The sequence below is a fragment of the Cottoperca gobio genome, chromosome 13 (assembly GCF_900634415.1).
Source record: "Cottoperca gobio chromosome 13, fCotGob3.1, whole genome shotgun sequence".
Classification (NCBI taxonomy): Eukaryota; Metazoa; Chordata; class Actinopteri; order Perciformes; family Bovichtidae; genus Cottoperca; species Cottoperca gobio.
The window spans coordinates 16765213-16788670 of NC_041367.1; the positions used below are offsets into that span (position 1 = coordinate 16765213).

Below are 23458 nucleotides of genomic sequence, written 5' to 3' on the forward strand. Positions count from 1 at the left end.
TCCCTGAGCTTTAAGTTAGCACTTATTGAGGTCAATCCTCACTCAGTAGTGTTGTATATTTTCTCAGAGGGGAATGCATGTAATATAATGTGTGATAACATAATCTTATTATACCATTCATTATACTGTATACTATTTTACAAAATACAAGATTATTTAAACTGAATATAAAGTTTACATTTTTGTCATGAGAGATTTAATATTTTTGATGGTTTACAACCGGTTGATGAATGAATGAAAGTTGCAATCCAAACATGTTTTAAAACATGATTAAAATCTCTCACTTGATTTGATTAATCTTTCATCCCATTTTTCACTTCCTCAGTGTGATCTTTGCGAGAATGTTCGATCTCCTGAATGTCCTTATCCACTTTCTGTAGGAATTCCACGATTACTTTCTCAGTCTGAAGTTGTCCTTGGTTTTGTCCACCAGATCCCAACATATTTCCCTCTGACAATGAGTATATTTCATCACATTTTTGAGAGGAGGGTCCGCTTTGTCTCTGGGGGGATCCAGCATCTGAGACATTCTGGGATAGCTTGTTCCGAGTCTGTCCTGTGCTGGACAGAACAACTGAACCATTGGCTTGCCTGTTAGAGCCAACAGAGCTGGTGGTGGTGGCAGCTCCGCTCTGTAGGGTGGGGGTGGTCATATCAAACACGTTCAGCTTCAGTTGAGGCTCATCAATAGGAAACTTTGGAGAATATTTGAATGGGTTTCCAGGGTAAGCCAAGGTGGAGCTTGCAACGATACCTGCTACCCCACCTTGAGGTTTACCACTCATCATTCCCAGGACTTCATAGCGGAAGCTGGAGATATCCTGCTTAAGCTCCTATCAATTGTTGAGAACTAGAGATTAAACATCATTAGAGATAACACAGCCATTAAAAAAAAGACCTGAGTTTGTCTGAATACTACCTTGAAATTATCTTCTGTCAGCCCTTCTTCTGTCTTGGCATCTCTGATCATTGCGGCCACATACCGCTTCACAAGGTTCTTCAAAACCTCCTAAAAAATACACATAATATTTTAAGGCATAACTACAGATTTATTTTTAAATACAGTTTAACCAAAATTACTTTAGTCAAAAACAATACATCAAAACGTTAATGCACATTATGGAATTCAACTAATTACCTGATACTCGTGGTTTAATCTTACATTTTCGGCTGCACGTCTCTACAATAAAAGAAAAAAGAATGTTCATTAACAAAGCGACACATCTGCTTGTGTTTCTGCTTGCAATGGTCGGGTGAATTGCTCTTACTTTACTTGCCCCTTCTCAATAGGAAGTCTTATGATATACATTCACTTAGTGACCACATAAACTTAAATAAATCAATTTCTGAAGAGAACGGGTAGTTTAATTTTCTCTTCATTCTTTTGGAGCCACCATACAGATAGAGATACAGTCTATAATACCAGACAGTCATTGAAAGTGTATGCAATGTAGTGGTGACAACATAGATCAGAGCAAATCTCTGGAAACTCCTTACCCCCAAAGTTTCAAAGGTTTCAAGACGTTTTATGCTTGTTCTCTCAAAGAAAAACTTCTTCATCCATCTAAATAGATAATAAACTGACTTTGGACTGGGTATTATATTGAAAGGAGCCGGCAAAGTTCCCCCTTCTTCAAAATAGCTCATCCATAATTTTGTTCTTGCAAATTTCCACTCTATATCTGCATGATCCTGAAAGAAAAACAAACAGCATTTCTTAAAAACTGTTTTCAAAAGAATACAAGACAAATTAGTGTGGTTAAGATATAAATGAGGTATGTTACAGCACTCACAGCAATGTGCTGGTAGGAGTTGTTCATCATTGCAATTAGCATATTCAGAAGCACTACCAGGGAAATTACATTGTACGTGCCAAACATGGTAGAGCCCACAAACTCAGTGAATTCATGTTTTGGTTTGACGTTGGTCACATAGAGGGAAATCAGGCCAAATATAGACCAAAATAATGACTGCAGCGTCTCGAACAGCCTGAAAAGCAAACAACCATATATCAAACAAAGTGATGCAGAAAAACAAACATATTAATTATTAACAATGCATATTTGTCAGGGAAATTTTTATTAAGAATTCCAACTTGCGTTGAGAACGCGTTGTTTTGACGATCACAGCGAATGCCATGGCATTTATCTTCCTTTGTTTCATAATAAAAGTAGAGCTGGTTGAGGCCATTGGCAAAAGCTAACAGCACTAGACAATAGATAAAGAGAAACTTGAGGATATCCAGGAGCATGCGGCCCAGTGAGATCTGTAAGGGGCCCAGGTGAGAGTTGGCAGTGAAAAGACAGATGAGGCGCAAGGAGCTGAAGATGTTGGCGATGGCAAACAATGCCTCTGCTACCAAAGTCGGGTGCCACATTTCCCAGCTGTCTCTGCAGCATTTGCCCCCATTGTACTGTAAAAAACAAAAGACGGAGAACAATGACTACAAGACTACCATCAAAAATAGATGCTGCAATTTTCAAGTTTTCCAGCACACAAGTTGACTCTTCTTCTGCAAAACACAAGGAAATACAGTGATTCCATTTATTTTAAAATGTTCCTCTTAAAAGTAAACTATGATTAAGACTGCAGCAAAATTAAAAGTTTGGGTTAATATACCTGTTTTAGAAAGTAAGTAGAACAGCTGCCATCTTTTTTAATCAATGGCTGTCAAATATCTTGTGCTGTAAGATGTACAGTACCTTTGCATAGGCAACAATTTTCAGAGAAATGGTTGCAAGATACAAGGAGTTCATTATGAAGTCCATTAAGTTCCACCAGTCATCTATGTAGTCTTTGAAACCGCTATCCCACATCTGTTTGATCTCCGTCCATATAAAGCCTTGGAGAGATGAACAAACAACAAAAGTAATTTGTCATTGTTAGACTGTCACTCAAGTATCCACAGGAAAAACAGTGTGGCAAACAACCAGTGTGCAGATAGTACAGTGTGTCCATGGTCACAGTAAGCACCTTAGTTTGACTGGTTCCAAATGTGTGTGATTACAGTATGCAGATGTACAACAGTGCATGATAACATGAGACTGAACAGCAGTCTGTTAAGTGTTAAGAGAGTGTGTGTGTGTGTGTGTGTGTGTGTGTGTGTGTGTGTGTGTGTGTGTGTGTGTGTGTGTGTGTGTGTGTGTGTGTGTGTTTGTTGTTACCAAGCACCCAGGGCAGGATCATCCATTCCACCTTGGTGGGTGGTGGGCCTTGGATGTTCCGTGTTGCGGAGGCTATGTGCTGCGAAGCCAAGAAGAGCAGGAAGAGGAAGGTCAGGTAGGAAGCAGTATGACAAATGAACTTGATGAAGGGCTTACGGATGAATAAGCCATAGCGGCACTTTGGAGAGATCAAGTAGAAGATGGATAACAGTGGGAAGAGGAGGCCAATGAAGATACATGTAATGAGTTTTCCTGGCCAGGGACGCCTCCTCCAGCCTGGGAACTCATCATACCACCGCGACGCCAGCAGCTGCTGACAGTTGGGCTGAGCAACAAACTGAGAGAAAAGGAGAGACAAAGAAAGTCAAGTTAACTAAAATTAATAAACTCTCCTTTATTTACCTCCTTGTGTTAGAAATCCATTCAGAAAATGATGCACAAATCAGAACATAGAGCATTAAGCTTAAACTACCTCCATCCATGACCTGCACACAGTACACATAAACAAAATGATACACAAAAGAAAAATAAACAAACAAAAAACAATTATTCAAGACCATAAAGGCTGTATTCAAAATGTCAGTGTCATGGTGCTCACTGTCACGTCACTGCACTACATAGTATCAACCGAATGCATGGGACATTTTAATTCTACTATTATCTTGGCTATAACGATCTCCATAAACACAATTTTCTCTATCAAACTGAAATAAATGATGTAAAATCTCACTAGCATTTAGATGTTATAATTTAAATAAGCATGTTTCATGAAAGGCATTTAAAAACTTTTGTTAGAACAGTAAATATGTAACTTATTCTGTTGTTTTTAATCTCTACAAACAACACTGCTGACCTAATGTATAACTCCACTGGATAAACATGTATTTATTATTATGCTGTGGTGTCTAGCCTACAATTTAAGAAGTGGCTAGATATTTTTATATTTGACAAGATATAGTAATATTGATTACTGTCACGTCCTAAGACCAATGTTTTTTTAATGAAGTTTAAACTGCCACTAAACCGGTATGTACACCTCAGATCTGATTCGTCCTCAAAATATCAAGCTTGTATGTCCCGAACAGGTAGGATATGCCGCGATAACTCCCTACACTTCTGTATAACAACCATCTAAAACCATCCTTAAGGAACCCCCAACTGAGGACATTGAACAAACACATGTAACATATATTTTTCAGTTGCTATTCAGAAACAACCCCCCCCCCCCCCCCCCCCAGGTACACCACATGTCTATATATCTTTTCCCTAATATACACTGGTCATTTGTACAGGGGGTACCAGCAGACATTTGGGAAACGCCTGGACCAAATAAACCTTTCCTTTACACAGGTGTAACATAGAGTGATGTTAAAATGACAAAAACTGGCAAGCGTCCTGCTGATAACCCACCACAAGGGATATATATATATACTTCAACATTCTTCACCCCTTTGGACATACATAGAGAGGCAAGACAATAAAGAAATCAAGAAATTACAACAACACTACATGTGACTCGTGAGATACAAAATGAATAACAGACTCTTATCTTGTAAACATGCAAGGAAAAAGTTCCAAGTGGGAAAACATTTCTGAATCCTCTGTTAGGAAGTGATTGACTTTGAGATTTGATATAAACATCTGCTGGAGATCTGCAGATGGTGATGGAAGGTAATTTCATCTTAACCAAGTTATGGCCAAATGGATCCCCATTATGGTATAATATAACATTACATTGTGGGTGATGAGTTCATCTGTCAATGCAGAATCTGACATCTTTAATGTTTCCTATCTGTCCTTGTGAGATGTTGACTTGCCATAACATGACTGGAGGCAAAAGGTGGCATCTGGCGGGACCAGACTTTGTCTGAGGACATTTTGGGAAGGGGAAAATCACTCCATCCATTTCACACCACTTTTCCCTTCAAGTATTAATTCTTACCTAAAGCAAATTTATAGAGATGACATAAAGAAGTATTGGGCCAATTAATTATACTAATATCATTCGGTCAGTGTATTTGCAGATGATCTAAATAAATTTCACAGAAAATACAATTTATACTTTACTTGTGTGTTTCTTAATGATCATGTTCACTTTGGTCTACGTTGACCAATGGCCCGCCATTCCCTCACTACGAGTGGGACCCAGATTTCCCTCAAACAAAACCCGCCTGTTTGCTATGGCTCCAAAATGGTGGAACGACCTCCCCATTGATGTCAGGACAGCAGACAGTCTTCACACCTTCCGGCGCAGACTGAAAACTCACCTGTTTCGACTGCACCTCGGCGAATGAAGAAAACAAAATAACTGTTCTTTGTATGTTTCACTTATATTGGTTTGGCTTATTTATAGCTAATAGTTTAATTTGTATTCTATTGTTTCTGTATGTTGCACTTATATTGCACTTCAAACTGGCTTATTTGAAGACAGTGTTCATTTATACGATTGTACCTATTTGAAGCTATTGTACTTACAAGATTCTTGTTGTTCGGAGTTGTATCTCCATGATTGTTTGCACTTTTTGTACGTCGCTTTGGACAAAAGCGTCTTATGGAAGACCCCTCAAATGTACGTTGAAGGGTCTTGAACATATTGTCTTCAGTGATTGTAATGTTGTGTAAAATATATGTATCCTAGTTTCTTGTTCTAAATATTTGTCTTGACTTGATATGACAATAAAGTTTCCTTGTATCGTAATATGTGAACTTGACTGAGATAGGATTTTTAATTCCACTTTAAGTTTCATTATGATGAAACTTGATAATCAGCAGCCAAATAATTCTTAGTTAAGCAAATAAAAGCAAATAGTCCACATAGTTTTTAATCTATCACAATGTTATATCATTGTACAGTACATACCGTTTCATCATCATTTAACTGTTACAGGTGATATATGTCACCAGCACTAGTGTAGCCCATTACAACTCTGTAACCACTATGGTGCCCAAAGTCTAAAATGGCAAAAATGGAAACTGATGTGTCCAAAGCTCAAGTAAAGTTAAGTCTTAAAGCATTCAGGTCTCAAGAAAGTCGAATCTCACTGCAGATAATTCTTTGATCATTGCTGTTATTATTATTGGTGGTGATAGTTGTAGTAGTAATAGTAGTAGTTGTAGTTGTAGTTGTAGCAGTAGTAGTAGTAGTAGTAGTAGTAGTAGTTGTTGTTGTAGTAGTAGTAGTAGTAGTAGTCATAGTTGTAGTAGTAGTAGTTTGTAGTAGTAGTAGTAGTAGTAGTAGTAGTAGTAGAAGTTGTAGTAGTAGTAGTTGTAGTAGTTGTAGTCGTAGTTGTAGTAGTAGTAGTTGTAGTAGTAGTAGTAGTAGTAGTAGTAGTAGAAGTTGTAGTAGTAGTAGTTGTAGTAGTTGTAGTTGTAGTTGTAGTTGTAGTTGTAGTTGTAGTAGTTGTAGTAGTAGTAGTAGTAGTAGTAGCAGCGGCAGTAGTAGTGGTAGTAGTAGTAGTAGTAGTAGTAGTAGTAGCAGCAGCAGCAGCAGTAGTAGTAGTAGTAGTAGTAGTAGTGATAGTAGTAGCAGCAGCCAGCCAGTAGTAGTGGTAGTAGTAGTAGTAGTAGTAGTAGTAGTAGTAGTAGTAGTAGTAGTAGCAGCAGCAGCAGCAGTAGTAGTAGTAGTAGTAGTAGTAGTAGTAGTAGCAGCAGCAGCAGCAGTAGTAGTGTAGTAGTAGTATAGTAAGTAGTAGTAGTAGGTAGTAGTAGTAGTAGTAGTAGTAGTAGTAGAGTAGTAGTATTAGTAGTAATAGTATTAGTAGTAGTAGTAGAGTAGTAGTAGTAGTAGTAGCAGCCGGCAGCAAGCAGGCAGTAGTAGTTAGTTAGTAGTGGGAGTAGTAAGCACAGCAGCTAAGTAGTCGTGGAGTAGTAGTAGTAGTAAGTTAGTAGTAGTAGTAGTAGTTAGTTAGTAGTTAAGTAGTAGTAAGTAGTTGTAGTAGTCGTAGTTAGTAGTAGTAGTAGTAGTAGTCGTTAGTAGTAGCAGCTACGCAGCAGCAGCAGCAGTAGTAGTGTGGGTGGTAGTAGATGATTAATGGAAAATGTGGGTCTGAAATCAAACCAAATAAATCTTGTCCAAAACAGTTGAGAAGTTTAGCTGTAAAACCTTTTGCCATGGAGACCATTAGTGTCACAAAGGGCTGCCAACACTAACAGTCACCACCGATCTTTCCTTCTCACATTGCCGACTGTCTCGTCAAAATATAACAGAAAAGCCAAACACTGCATACAAACACTCTTAAAAACTGAAGGCATTTAACAACAACAACATTGAAATGTAGCAGATGAGCAGTGCACAGATGGTATGAGCCTTTAACTCTGCAATTAATACACAACTGCTGTTAAACAAGACCCTTAAAGCAGGATGTAGTCTCTTTAATGAGGGGAACAAATAAAAGACTATTTTATTATTTTAGCCTGTTACGCAGGAAAGAATAAACAAACAAATACAATAATGAGCATATTTCTTTACTTGTGTGAATGCAGTAAATGGATAAAGTGACACATTTCCTGACTCCGCGCTATAAAGAGAAACTATTGTTGTCACCTGTTGCTGTGTTAAGCAAAAATCCAACAATATGCAATTACTTGTATAATCCATCATAAACTTCATAACCAATACTTAAATAGCTTTGATTAATATAAAACACGCTTGTTAAATCTCAGTTTGTTATTGCCTCTGTGTCATCGCAATGTGTACATTTTTAGTTGTTCTATTTAACAACAAACAACAGAAAGTTGGCATTGCATCCAGGGGATACATACCACACAAAAGATGTTAAAAGACAGTAAAAGATTCCCTCCCTAATTAAAATATTATAAGTATGTATTTCCGGGAAATGGCCATCCATAATTATCCCCAATTATCCAATTGTTATGGGACTCTCTGAGAGTGCTACTGTAATGCATTGCTAAAAGCCAGTTTGGCAATTATATGTTATTCTAAACTCCCTAAGGACATCTCCACCCATCTCAGGCCATTTACAACTCATCGTTGAACCGTTCTTGTTATCCAGTCCATGTTGTTCAAATAATGTTATACTCATTCCTTGTTGTACTTGTTCCACTAGTATCAATATACTGTAAAACCATTTCAGTTTTCAGTATGTCATTGTACTGATGTAGGCCAAAGCAGTAATGTGACAAAGAGGATTTCATAATCAACGAAGAACTTACCTCTTTCTGGCAATATTTGATAGCCAGCTTCAGTCGGGCCAGATCAGTATTGTTCTCATTCTGCAGAGGGTTGATGTCATCACGGTAGTTGAGGATTATTTGCAACTCTTTAGAGCTTCGGGTCTGGTCCAAGAGGTCCTTTGCAAATTGTTTACACATATGGGACAGTTCCTCATACTCTGACTTGAACTCGTTCTCTACTGTGCTGAGCTTCCCCCAGCTCCCAGCTGAGTTGAAAAGCCGTAAGGAAAGGATCCTCGCTAGAGATGGCGATGAGAGACGGGCTGGCAAGGGCCTTGTAGATGTTAAGACGAGAGCGCGAGTGACGTAGGACGTCAACGTCTGAATTGGACATACACTCCACACAGTTGCAGCGCACAGCATGTGGCTGAGGTATAGAAACACCTCGCTGAACAATCAGTTTGATGATTTCATAGTTGTTGGTGTGGGCGGCAAGGATGATTGGAGTGATGTCTGGGGTGAAGTCTGAAAACTGCTTGTCCAGTAGAATTGGTGGGACCTTTTGAGGAAGCCAAGAGAGGAACACACAAATAAAGATGACATGAAACAGAATCAATTTACAGTAAACTATTATTTATCAGATAATTCCCAAAAAAACACTGTTTTTATTTTTTTAAACACCCTCACATGAACTACAAAAACTAGTTTGAATGGGTCTGATTTCATCTCTCTTGGGTCTCTGAACATCTTGTCTAATGGCAAGCACACAGCTAATGGCTTGTGGTTCAGCTGGTCTCAAAATGCCTTCTTGGTTGGAAGCAACTAAACCCTTTTTTCTTTTTCCTTCACTTGACAGAATACAGCAAGTCCATTACAGGGAGGCCCAGCGGCATGAAAAAACATATTTACAAAGATATCAAGAAACCCAAACAGTGGAGAATGACTTTCCACTGTAAAAGCTGTGGCAAAAAGAGCCACAGCAGCACATCAAAGAGTATCAGTGCTGCAACTTTCAAGCAGAAAATACGAGTTGGATTTCTAAAATAAACACAGCAATGTTTGAAACAAATAACAGAGCAAAGCACATACTTATTTAGTTTTAGACTAAACAATGTAATGACTGAAAACCTCTCAGTGCTGAAGCCATTTAATTCAATCTGAGATAACATTGACACAAATAGTTGTACAGTATATGTTATGTCCAGCTAGTGATGGTGTTAATGAAGGCATGCATGTGACCAGAATCTCAAAATCTATTTTCTAAACTGCTCATGCTCTTCAGAGTTGGGGAGTACAGAGTCTCATCCAGGAGAGCAGGGTGGAGTCTGGGCAGGTTGCCAGTGTACCCCAGAGACGCTATAAGAATATGACCAGCTGGTAGGAGACATCATTTTAAAACACTGCTGGAAGTAATGAATACAAACAAACTTAACTAGAGCGTAATATATGTTTTTGATCGTTTAAGAAATGTTTCCGTAAGGGGTGAAAAGATTCAGGGCAGATGAAAGAAATAACCCAACATTAACAGCTAAACAGGTCAACTAACAATGTTTCTCATTGAAGCTGATTAAAGGCACCACATACTGTACTCTTGCCGACTGACTCCTTCTTTATGTACAGATGAGGACATATGTGTGGTTGCAATTCACACAAAAATGAATACAATTAAATTGACTGACAAAAACATATATAATAACTTTACCTACAAGAGAAACACTTGTGGGAGTGTAAACTTTAAATGGTATATTACCATGGACCGTAACTTTTTTTCCCCATGCGGCTTCTTGTGGTTGATCAGCAGCTCCACGGCCCCCACCACTTCTTTGCGGATGGCATGTAGCAGGGCATCACCAACATATACATTAAAGCTGAGCAGCAGCTCAATGATCTCCAGATTTTCATTTTCAATGGCAATGAGCAGAGCTGTGCGCCCCAGGGGGTCGATGCAGTTGATGTTGATCCTGAAGTAGATCTCAGCCTCCTCCAGGGCTTGTTTCACACTGGCATAGTCCCCCTTCTCAACAGCCCCCAGGTAGGCCCTCTCCAAGGCAGAGAGCTCAGACTCGGCCCGCACAATCCGCAGAGGGATGCGGTCCCTGTATGAAGAGTTGTCAGTGTTTTTGTAATACAGCTGTGACATTGCTGCTACAGCATCACAGTCTCAACTGAAAATGGATGAGAAAAGACAGGGAACAATAAGAGACCAAGTTTCAGTTACAGTGGGAAAAATAGTGTCAAAACTGTATCTGATACACCCATTTGAAAAATCCAATATAATAAAAAAAATCATTAAAAAAAATCATTACATTATGCTATTCAGGACATGTTTAGCCATAAAATACGTAGTATTAAAACACGTTACTGCTAAACTGAAAGCACTCTGTCTGTGAAAATCTAAAACATAATCTACATTTATTTTTATAAGTAAAGAAAATCAACCAACAGAAACATTGCCTTTTTTAAATAAATATAACAAATCGACGCTCAAAATAATCATCCCCATAAAGAACTCTGAAACTTTACCTTCCTCCTGTTACTTTCCAGTTGGGATTTACTCAAAACCACTCGACGGAGAGCCAGAGGACGCGGCTGTCAGAAACTTGCGAGGTTGGATCCTCATCTTATCACTAGAGTCTCCACTGGAGTCAATGTAACTTATTGTTTTGTCATGTAATGCCAAGTCCACACCCTTTCGCTCTCTCGTCTGTAGGGCATGAAGGATATATCACTGCCCTCCCTCTCTGCAAAATACACGCGTGGGATCAGGTGGGAACAAGATGTGACATACTGTATCCTGTCGCCCAATCTGCGCGCTCTGAAAACATATCTTCAGCGAATTCCGCCCCTTTTACTCATGAAGGAAACCAGTTACAAACTGTTTATTTTCATTTAAATATATATGCCATTGATTTGTATTATTATTGTCAGTGCAGTGATGTCGAAGAACTGTGGCGTTTTGTTAATAAGACAGTAGCCTGAAGAAATGCCTATCGTTGTTCATTTATGAAAACACTGAACATAATTCAGGAGATTCACTAAAGCACCACTCTCAAGATGGTTTATAAGATGTATGCATCATACAACAGTGATATTTATTGTTACAATGCATGTATTTCAATCAGGAGACATTTAGTCTAATTTAAATATATACTTAAAGAGTAATACAATTATAATTTTTTTGCCATGAAAATAATGACCTTTTTTATGAAACAACCCAAACTGAAATATAAATGTGTCCTTCATAGGTAGGCCATGTTTGCCAAACACACAAATAATCATCAGTATGAGGGAATCTGACCTGAAAATGAGGGCACTTGAATGAGAGACGTACAAACACAAACCTTCTCATCCTAAACATTCTGTGACTTCCAACAACTCTTATTTTCTTTAAATCTACTCACATCGACCATATAAGATCGGCTGCTCCATCAACAGCACCATTTACTGGAACTCTTCTATTAAGTGGGAAACATGACACTTGGTAACCATCTAATTGAATTATTTCCCATGCCTTCTTCAGCTGTGTCTTTGATCCAGCACTGATTATTCCACTCCTTTTCACATCAACTACATGTGTCCTTAATACAACTTGGGATGTTATGTTTGTCCAGATCTGTCATTGCACAATAAGAAAATACTAAAAAGGCCATTAAATGTTGCCCTACTACTTGATTTATTGGTAATGCACATTATTCCATCTGTCATACATGTGTGTAGTTGTAGCCAAGCTGTATTTGCAGTAAAACACAAGATGGAAGGAAATAGTTTGAGTAACCTGCAAGTCATTGTATTTTCTAGAGTTGATACTGAGGATATAAAAACACATAGTGGTCCTATTGACTGTCATTATGACATGATTTATTTATGTATGCATGTGCAAAATGTGCCCTTTAGTAATGTAACACATTTGCACACAAAAAGCACATAATTGGATCACTTACTTCCCACACTCACCTCTTTCCTTAAGGGGTTTCCAGGAATCCCCACGCTCCAACTGTTCTGTGTCCAACCTTTCTCCATCTTACATTTTTGGACTGCAAGGATTGTTTGTACTTTTATATCCCCAATATAGTTTTTCCATTGAGCTATTAAAGTTTATTAGGGAAAGCAGCCATGTAAGTTGTGCTTTAAGATGTTTAACATCGGTCTTTAGCTGGCTAGTGTGAGCATGCACAGTTGCTAGGAAACATCTGTCCAAGCCATCTCTTCCTTGCACATCCAGAGGCATAAATAACTGTGTGTTTTTTCCTACCTTGAGATGCAGCTGATGTTTAAGTCTGCATAGGGAAAGTTTGTCAATGACAATCATGGGTTTATTTTAGTTTGCCATTATGTTGTGATTTCATTGAAAGAGCAATTTTCTAAAGCTAAGAGAAGTGCGTGTATAACTAGCATAGCCTATATACAGTAAACACATATACATTTAAGATAGTGCATTGTCAAATGATCGAATTGTCATTTGAGTGCTATTTCTTTTGTTTCCAGCACATTATGAGTGAGACCACGTGCACTACTTTCTCCTTTTTTATGTGGTCATTGCAATTAGTGTGTGCGGTGTTGTGTCATTTTGGCAGATACTGTATGTGTCTGAGAGGATGATAATATACATTTCCCTTCCTCTGAAGCAACAGAATGTCTCACTTACAGGAATTGTGTTCATTGTCATCATCACTGCAGCTATTATCACACCACAATCATCACGAGACATCTGCAAGGCAATCTGGAGTGTTCATTGACCAATACAATAATGCCAGCACCGTTATCCAGCTGTAGCCTACAGTGAGAGACTTATGTTATGAACAGACAGGATATTTAATTGTACTTTTCACATACATTATGTATGTATTGTAAAACCTCTTTAAACCATAAAAGCTGGTCATGGGGTATCATGGTTTTACACAGCTGTACCAAATCTTATTAACATATTTTGTACAATATCACTTTAAATGAGTAGGATTTTCCTAAAAAAAAAAACTATGTACTGAATAATCCCTCTCAGTCATCCCTTATGACCGACTAGACGTTTGTGGCAGTCCCTGTATCTGTAGAGACCCTGCTGCACTCTGTCTGTGTTTTATTATTTTGCGACATAGCTCTGTAAAAACATACTGTAGCAACCAGATTGAAAGCACGCATCCAAGAGGAAGATACCAAAATGGCACAGCTCTGAAAAAACTCAAATATATTAAGGTGAAATGCCAAGATGACAAAGCTCGTTTCAAAACAAGAGTAAATCCAGGGTTGGCTTTCAAAAGAGCCTTTCGGGGAGAAGGGGCCAACTTTAAATGTTTTGTTTACAAACCACAAAGGATAAATCCTACTCATTGTGCCTTTAAAATACTCAATCAATTGTGTAGATTTATTAAAGACACACTTTTGGCACAACCTGGTTTGAATTTTAAAATGGTCTAAAATAAACTATAACCTAAAGTTAAAATCTTTACCGATGTTGTATGCAACATTTATGGAGTGGGAAATGTGATTGTGATTGTCTGGTGGGGCAAACAAACTAATTATAACCAAACCAAACACAGGAGAGAGAAGGGGAGAGTGGTTGACTGCCACCAGTGTAAGCAGCCTTGCTGGCAGTCAGATTAGGAAATTGCTGAATTTCCTTAATGGCGTGACTCTACCCTACAGGCTCCTGCAAGTACTGACTATGGAAATAAATCTGTCCCAAAAGGGTTGTCACATATTCAAATGTTTTATGTGTAAATCATAAGTGACATGTCGGATATTTTAAAGTTTAAAGTACTTTATTTCCAAAATAAGGAATAGTTTAATGAGACTCCATGCAGCTAACTGCACACTCCAGTGTATTAAACCTGTTTTCTTATAGGTTAGTGAGTTTATTGATATCCGTGACTTTTTATTTCTCACTTCAGGCAGGCAGGGACACGTGAATTCTTCAGAAAGTCATCACATACCAAAGTTCTTTGAGGACTGACTTGAATGAGAAAGAAGAAGTCACAGTGAATAGGCCCATTGAGAAAGTTTATAATTCACAGAAACTTCTGAAGAGAAAAGATCATGTTGCAGTGGCACCAAAAATGAGAAATTGTTAACATCTTGACATTAATAATACATAACAGCTTCCTGCATCTGTGCTTCTGCAGCTGTGGGTTGGTTTCAAACAGGTCTACTTTAAGTTTACACAATTATTTTGATTACAAACAGGTTTGGAAAGCCAAATAGGCTGAATTAATGGAGGCATGGAGGCAGTAAACTGAGAAAGAAAAAAGGATTTTTGGTGTTTTGTGTTTGATGTTTTTTCATAGCAAATGTTTATGTCTTTTGAAGAGTATAAAGAAATGACTTAAGAACAAAACATTCTTCATACAATCTTTTAGAAGCAAATATTGAACCATCAATATAATGTAAAAATGATTGTAATGTGTAAACTAATTCATTCAGCAGTTGAAATTCTAATGTCACCCCCCACCGAAGATCAAAATGATCATAAATAGGTTCATGGTCGTCATTTGAAAAGATCCGTTACAATATGAGCAGATGCTGTAATCTTTCCCTTTGTTACTTGTTCCTTTACAGTATGCAGTCGAGGCAGCTGCTGTACAGTTCTTTGCCCTGAGGATCATTCGTGTAGAGCAGGGGTGTCAAACATGCGGCCCGGGGGCCAGAAACCGGCCCGCCAGAGGGTGTAAAAATGTGTTGTTTTGATCATAAAGTAAAATACTGTTCCAGATACCTGTGACATGTTTTGTGCCTTTGTAGATACACTGTGATTTGTACGTTGTAATGCACGTGTGTAAATGATAAACAGAGGCATACTATTGTTGAAATTGCACCTTTTTTTCTTAAGAAATTTCAGGTTGTTCATAATGTTTTGTAAAAAGATAAAATGTTAACATTTTCAGAATGTGCGTGTACCTTTTTGCACTAAAACGAAGGGAAGAATTTGGAGTTGTCGTTATTTACAGGTTGTTATGCTCTGATTTTACTGGTCCGGCCCACTTGAGATCAAATTGTGCCAAATGTGGCCCCTGAACTAAAATGAGTTTGACAACCCTGGTGTAGAGTATATTTTCGATTTAATCCAACTGAAAAGTGGGGGCCATGATGTGGCCACCTTTCAAATATTATATATATATATTTTTTTTTAAGTTTCCTGGTTGAATTGCCTGCCATAATGCTGTCTTGTCCATTTAAGTTAAGGACACACTGTTTGATCAGCTCATGCACTGTATTTTTGTTTTGCTCTCACCTTTTGCAGGAGAGAGCTGTTGATAGGCAGAACTGACACCAGACTGCAGAAGGTGAGTTATATTGCAATATATCTCTTCCTGGTCCAGACAATATGTAATGTATATTGCTCTTGTGGCAGAGCACTATTTGATAATGTCACAGACCTAGAGTGCGGGCTCTAGCCTCTCACAATCACAAAAAGGCTCCTGAACCAAATGCAAAAAGAATGCTACCCCAATAAATCAGGATTGGAACCTATTATCACCCTCAAAATGATTGACAGTTGTTTGATAATATATACTAGGAATAGACAACAACTAAACTTAAGCTATTGATGTGTCTGAAGTTTACACCAGTATTATATGCAACCGCAGCAGTAAAATAGATTAGAATTATTATTAAGAGAAACACACAAATGCTATTTTTGTCATTTTCCACAGTAATAATGTGATACACACGATGAATTACTGAACTCATTTGCCACTAGAGGGCAGCGAGAGATTTCCTTGTCTGCCAAAATCCTGATGAGCCTCATCATGGTGCATACATTTTTAAGGCACCAAACTACTAATGATATGAGTTTTTATTACTGTCTGTTTTAGCCGCTTTTTGGTGGCAGTCTATGATTTTTCTTTGTCACTTACGCTTTCCCCTGTTAAGGAAAACATTTCCAAAGTAGGTTCCTGTTGACTGAAGGGATCCTGTTTGAGAATCATATACACTAAACCTTTTACAAAGGTTTATGTTCAGTAAGGGTTTAAAATCTGCACCACATGTTTGTTAATGATGTTTGCTATTACCAAAGAGTCCTCTGACCCAGTTCCTGGCATGTTGATCACGGTTTTCACGTTATTTAAGTATGCAAGGACTTTCTTGTGCCAGTTTATTTCTTTAATCTGCATGTAATAAATAATGAAAACTGAAGAACACTTAGAAAAAAAGAGAGTGAATGTTCAGTTGTACACTTTGGATCAGGTTTCTGGTGTACAAGCTGCCAGCATTAACAGCACCATGATTTAATATTAATTGGAGAATGTTTATGTTATGTAACACATATTACTAAGCTGTGTTGGCAGAATGATTAATGAGGATGCTGTCAATTTAGATAAAATGTGTTTTCATTAATAAGCCAGAGAACAGTCCTGAGTCCCTCATGTTTGCATCCAAACATTTACATTCACCATGAGGTTGCCAGCACTCTAATAGTTTCTGTCACATTTGAAATAAAGTGAGTTTATCACTCTGTTCTAATAGCTTTGCAGTCTCTTCTGTGCTGAATGCTTTCTTCAGTAGAATTTACTTCATTTATGTGTGCTCCTAACAAATTGCTTGCATACTTGTACAAGAAACGTGTAAAATATTTGATATTGAATTCCATGCGTTTTCAAAATGTAGTGTTGTGCGTCATGCATGACTGATTTGACTTCACAGGAGGGCGTCGGCCTTTGCTGTGCAACTGGGTGTAGAACTCATTTGGCATTGCAGTCCAGCTCTCTGTCAATTAGATGTGGTATGTATCGGCCAGGTTTCGACCCCGCTTCTAAAAATGAACACTGATGCAATAGTCAAGCTGCCAGCAGAAATTCAAAGTCATTAGATAAGGTCTTGAACTAATTAGGCCTGCCAGTCTTTCAGTAGTGAGAAAACACAGCTACACTATAGCTCAACTAACACGTTAATCCAAACTGAACACATCTGAATACTCTATCTACAGGTATGGTATTATTGTTAACTAGCGGTTACTATTCCCTCTTAGTACCAGATCAGACTGCAAGCAGGACATTAATATGTTGTCAATGCATGTATATAACTGAAAATGTGATACACCATCATTTAATGTGGACTTACCCTTTCTTTAACAGAGGATATAAATTATCATCTCTGTTGTTAGGTAAAGATGTTTGTTAATAATAAAACCAAAGCTTTTACTGTATAAGCAGTACTTTACATTAGCTTCATATTAATCAATCAAAGTTAATAGACATGACATTACACCTAATTCACCAGAGAAAAGTCAGACTTTAATTTGTTCAAGCTTTAATTATGTATTATTCCTTATTTGTAGTCTACTAACTTCATGAAGCTGTCATGACAATACATACAGTAAACAATGCACTACTGTGAAGTGTATACTTTGCAACACACTTGATGTACAATGTGATGTTGCCATCTTCTGGCAGTGGCAGTGAAGTATGGTACATGCTATTCACAGCTGTTATTGTAGACACAATGTACATGTTTGAATACTGCTTTAAAAATTAAAAATATAAACAATGACTTTTCTCAATATACAAATAAAGGCAGCATACAGTTTGTCTAAAAATACTGTGCAGGATTTTTTAAATCTGTATTTGCTTCCTGTGGAGGTTATAGGTTCTGTTTATGTCTGTCTGCAGGGGTATTTACCAAACTCAATAATATCAGCAACACCCCATCAACTGACAAAAATGAGCAAGAATTTGTCAGTTTGTGTGCTGGTGCTTATTAGAGCTGTCAGCAGGGGAGATGTGTGTATGTTTGTGTGCAGTGCAGGGTGCAGTACGGGGTTAGAAATCAGCTTTACGTCTCATAGCTAAAACTCACATCTATCAGGAAGCATAAAAAGCACCTTGTTACAACAGTTAACTCTAACAGATGACAGCTGACTTTGGTGACTTAGGGCTAATGGAAAGATTAAGTCAATTACAGCTTGGCAGGGGGACTAAGACATATTTGAGACATTCCCCAGACTATTGGAACAATAGGCACCCACATAGACGCTGTCACTCTGAAGCAGTACATTTCATTATGTCAAAGTAAATCCCCAAAAAATTACTTGGTTCTTTAAAAAAATAAAGAAATCTGGATAATAAAATAACAATGACAACACTGAAACGCAGTCCAAGAGAAAGCATTACTGTCCCCACATGTGCAGTGTGTGCAGCTTTTTCACGAGTGTCTAGTGAATTCACTCTGTTTCAATCTAGATGATATTGTTGCTGACTTAGTCTCCAACTTTAGAAAGTAGAAGAAACAGATCACATTCAGCTCAGCAGAAACCGCAAACTCAAAAGGGTGGAGGATAAAATGCAGCAGGGAGAAATGGCAGACATATGCAGCTGTTAAGTCCGCTACAGACAAATACTTGAGAAGTATCATCATTCCACTTTTCTACAGTTAGTTTGTTTTTTTGTCAGTAAATAGTTTCCTGTCATTGCAGAAAGGTCATTGTTTTATAATAGTCAATCAGAAATCTTGTAATAACATTTTTCTGCTGATGATGTGACAACGTGCAGATGGCACACAGTGACTCCCATAAGGTGAATTCTCATTTCTCTTTCTTTTTGCACAGTACAAATGAGCTCAGCCCGCGGGGTGGGCAAACATGTTAAGTGCCTCTCAGCTTTAAAGCTCATCAGAAGAACGAAGGCCTGCGGGGTATCTGGCAGCAATCCGATTAAATCATGTAACCTTTGGCCTGTAGGCGACCACACCTCCACGGGAAGCCCAAGATTTAGAGTTTTTAATAACATAAAAGTCTGAAGTCAATGACGCAGTTTTCAGTTACGGATGAATGGTTAAACGTCTGTTGATTGGCCTTTACTTGTGTCCTTAACTGCCACCATATCAGTCAGGGTAGTTAGAGTAAAATGAAGGCAGTTTTGACAGTGCCCTGGTGCCCCTAAAATACTTTTTGCACTGTTAGAGGCTTTTGGGCACAGCGTTACACATCGTACTTCATTAAAATCTCTCCGTAACATAGCGTCCTTACAAGAGTGCAACAACATTAAGCAATTAATGTCTCTCACAGAAAGAAACCTTGATTTGGTTCCAGCACAGAGTGATTGTGTGCCACACCACTTGCGTGTCGGTTGTGGCGGACACTGGAAGCATGTAAAACAATAGATTTACCAAAAATGTATTCTAATCGTTTCATAGCATTTCTGGAAAACATTGGTTGTTACTTTCTTAAAAACTAACATAACATTCCATCGATGTTAATCAGCTTTTTAGATTTTTATTTTGCATTTAAAATAAAGGGATTTAAAAAGGTACCTATAACATTTTATCACATTTTTTCAGAATGTATTATCTTTTAACACAGAAGTCTGTATGCAACATTATACAGAAACGCCAATAGAGCATCCCAGTACTGTATCTTTCATAGCAATACAACCCTTCTACAATACCTATCAATAATGAGTAAAATAACTATATAACATACTCCAACAACAATTTAAAAAATGTACAAACAATAACTAAAATAGTAATTATTTACTGTATATACAGGCTATTATATTATAATATATTATCACTTTACTATAACATATATATTACTATAACACAGACATTGAAGTATTTTCTGTTTTCTGTTTTTCTATTTACTTGTAAATAAGCCTCAAGCCTTTGAAATAAGAAGACAGGTGAATATGTTTTGCTTAAATGCCAACACGTTAGTCCCATTAGCACCACCCACCATTTCATTCTGCATTCTGAAGATAAACCTCTTAAATCTAAGGTTGTGACCTGCTTTGAGTGGAGGTTAACATTATGTGGCCAGAGAGCTTTAACCCAACGCTAACAATAATTGTTCCTTCTCTTCTTTGTCTCCTTTGTTTTTTGCCCAGCAATGAATCTATGTGTTAAAAGCAGGCTGTAAATAAAGCTGAATAAGCCTCGACTTGTTTTGTAAGCAGTATGATTGCTTTGGCCATACGTTATAGTCCTAATACATGGGTCCACACACACCCGTGGAATATGGGAGCACACATAAAGAATATGATTAAACTTGACTGGTTCTGCTGCCTTTTTAGATCTGTAGCATCCCAAGAGTAATATAAGCTGGGGGAAGATGAATTTGGCTGCCGGTTGGCTCTGTGTTGTGTTTCTATGGGTTACACAATTTACCTTTATAGTGTAGGACTTCAGAGTAGCTGCTGCCACCAATCCGGCTTCAACCATAAAAAGAATTGTCCCTGGCAAAGACTACAATAGCCTAAAAGAGATCAGTGAAGCCGGGGTTGCATTGTGTCTAGGGAATAGCCACCAACAGAAATAGTCCTGATAAGTCCAAGGAATTGTTAGAATGGAGTCACTTTAGCAACACTGACACAAACAGTGGGGTGATGCCAAAGGAGACAATTATCAGAAGTATTTCTAGACAGAGAGGAAAATTAATTAGAATTGATTAGAGATACCGTCTGAATTCACATTCAACCAGAAATTATGTCTGATAGTTCCACATTTCCATAGTGCCATTGTCCCCCTAGAATAGTACTACATACTGAAACATGATACAGGCATGCAATACAATACAAATGGTTGTTAATGTTAGTAAAGACAGTATACAGATAAACACCACAGCCCACAGCAATGATGGTTGAGAACACGCAGATGCTCTATCCAGTAGCACCTCCTTATCCATGTATCAGGTTGACTTGATGTCACTTCTCAGAGCTCAAGGCACCTTACATGACGCATATCTCTGTAAACCGGGTTACAGAGATATGCCCTGCTGCCTTCCAGTGTTTGACCTGTCAGTGTGTGTAGTGATGACAAGGCAGGCCCTTCAGCTGAGAGGAAACATAAAGTTATTTCTGTTAACAACAGGCAAAAAAGGATCATTTTTAGATTATGATGTATTTAATGTAAATATGTTTCATTATTTTCTTTTGCAATTCTTTAGCTGTCACTGGAGTCATCACAAAGCAGAACACACTTTTTTTCTAGGTGCTAACAGCCACAAAGAAAAACTAGATAAAGGAATAGCTTTGAATATTTCAGCGGTGAGAAAACATTAAATGAACAAGCAACCTGAAATAACCAGCTGTTATTCGGATAAACATTTATAAGTGGTATTCAAAATTGAGTTGAACTACAATAATTCAGCCTAAACCCCAACCGCACCATGTGTATCTTTGCCCCACAATAAATCATCTACACATCAGGACTGCAATTGGCATCCTTACTTCCTTTATAGACCAACAGTTCTATCTTCTCAGAAGGATTGGTCACTTACAATGAATTTGATATCAATGTGATATGACAGAATATCATCAAACTTCCCTTTGCCTCAAAAATAAGCCTGAAGGTTTGGGTATGATCCAATTCCCTCTCTGGCATCGTTGCTGTCAGAAAGTTCTATTCATCTTCTTTTTCATTTTCTCTTGTAACTAGAAGCTGTCAAGGCCTGGGGGCTTTGCCTTGCAGTTTGCTTGGCTGTATTTATAATTGGACCCTGTCAACAGTGTCCAGTGCAACTCAACTGCACAGTTTGTTATGGCAGCTTTGTGCACCGATTTCAACACATGCCAGCTGTGAGACGGTTTGTATGTCATTAATGCGCAACAATAGGTAGGTGCAGACACAATGGTTGCACCCATTATTTGTGGATGGAATGAAACACATCTAACAGGGATCTGAGGGGACTGAGCACAGTTGAAGTCAAATTCTTCCAGACAATATAAAGCTCTAGGGTTGCTACACATTGGCAGGGGAGCATAGGTATGTGTGTACATCTAATATATACAAAGGCTGTGGGGTAAATCAAACATACAGAACAGCTGTGTCTGTAGTTATACACAAGGCATACCACAGTTGAGTTTGAGAAATAGTAGAATAAATAAATTGAGTTGTTATTTTTCCAATTTAGCGCTGTTTTACGTTAATGTGAAAACAGTTCAAACACTATATAGGAGCCTGGTAATGAGACTGTATACGATTTTGCATGGCTCCCTCTCCCTTCAACATTTTCAGACTTGCCCCACATATATTAATCTAACCAGCCTAACCGAGCCAACATCAAACCAACGTGTAATAAATACCAGTTCCCCAGATGAGTGGCACAAAGAGACGTCGGATCATGACTGGTCTTGTCAGGAGTCAGAGGAAAATGTTCTGCTGGGGGAAGTGTCTGACACCTGGAGGACCTGTGTGATGAGAGTGCAGCATAGCAGGAAATAGGACAATCCCACTGCATGACTCCAATAAACAGACATCTTGACTCATGCCTTAAGAGTGGACTTTAGACTATTTTACAGTGCAAAATCTGTCAAGAGTAGCAGTATTGTGGCCACATGGATTGGCTGCATTGCAAGACAGTGGACACAGTCAAAGTGCATGCAGTGCCTCCTCTCCATCAGCTCTGACTGTATACATACAATACCACCTCACACATTCAAAAGCTGCTATAGGACCTTTATTCCATTATGTATCCCGTGTCAAACAATACACAACACTATACGTATGTAGGGGCACTACGTGTGCAATTTGACGACGGACCTTTTTTTTATCAGTAGGAAGAAAGGTTGAAAATGTGCATAACATCGAGGGTAGTGGTAATGAAGGGTGTGTGAAGCATCCTCCCTACTCAGCAGCGAAAACCACGAGAGGGAGACAAAGCTTTTCTCCAGATTATTTAGTGAAGACTTTTTCCTACATCTGTACCTCTGATTGCTTTCCCTTATTGTTAGGGATAGTCTGGAGTGAGTGAATAGCTCTGATTATAGAAACAATTGAAGATGATTTTAACACAATATGTGTAAAAATAAGCATTTCGAACATAACATAATTCCTGGCCATACAGTCTATAAATGTTGCCTTGTCTCCAAACATCGCCTTTTCATTTAATGTTCTTACCTTATCCAATTTGATGAGGTCCAGCCCACGCGGCATCGTTTTGTCTGTCCAGAATGACACAAACCACGTCCATTTAAAAACTGACAAACGCATTCCAAGCGGAGATATTAACCAATCGGCTGAGGGGAGGGCGTAACTCTCCTTACTCCAGCAAAGCAGGAGTATGAAGTTTATGTTATCAGTGTACAGCTGCTGTAAGAGAATGGTGCACCTTAGTGCCCGTAGGTGCGAGATATTATCCAACTCTGATTTTATATTCCTGCAACTTTAACCGCGGTTCTTAGTTTATAAGGGTGTATGCGCAAAGTTCAACGTGTCTCCTTTGCGGTTCCACACTACAA

The 23458-nt window shown here is 38.3% G+C and overlaps 1 protein-coding gene across 1 annotated transcript; it reads right to left on the minus strand.

Annotated features, from left to right (window-relative positions):
- Positions 1 to 4: 4 nt before the first annotated feature.
- trpc4b (transient receptor potential cation channel, subfamily C, member 4b) lies at positions 5 to 10440 on the minus strand. Its single transcript, XM_029446623.1, is given in 12 exon segments — positions 5 to 415; positions 563 to 833; positions 920 to 1009; positions 1139 to 1180; positions 1498 to 1692; positions 1794 to 1989; positions 2100 to 2413; positions 2703 to 2842; positions 3165 to 3501; positions 8337 to 8546; positions 8548 to 8856; positions 10048 to 10440. Coding segments are annotated over 12 exon segments (2616 nt in total). The 5' UTR covers positions 10438 to 10440; the 3' UTR covers positions 5 to 293.
- Between the last annotated feature and the right edge of the window lie 13018 nt (positions 10441 to 23458).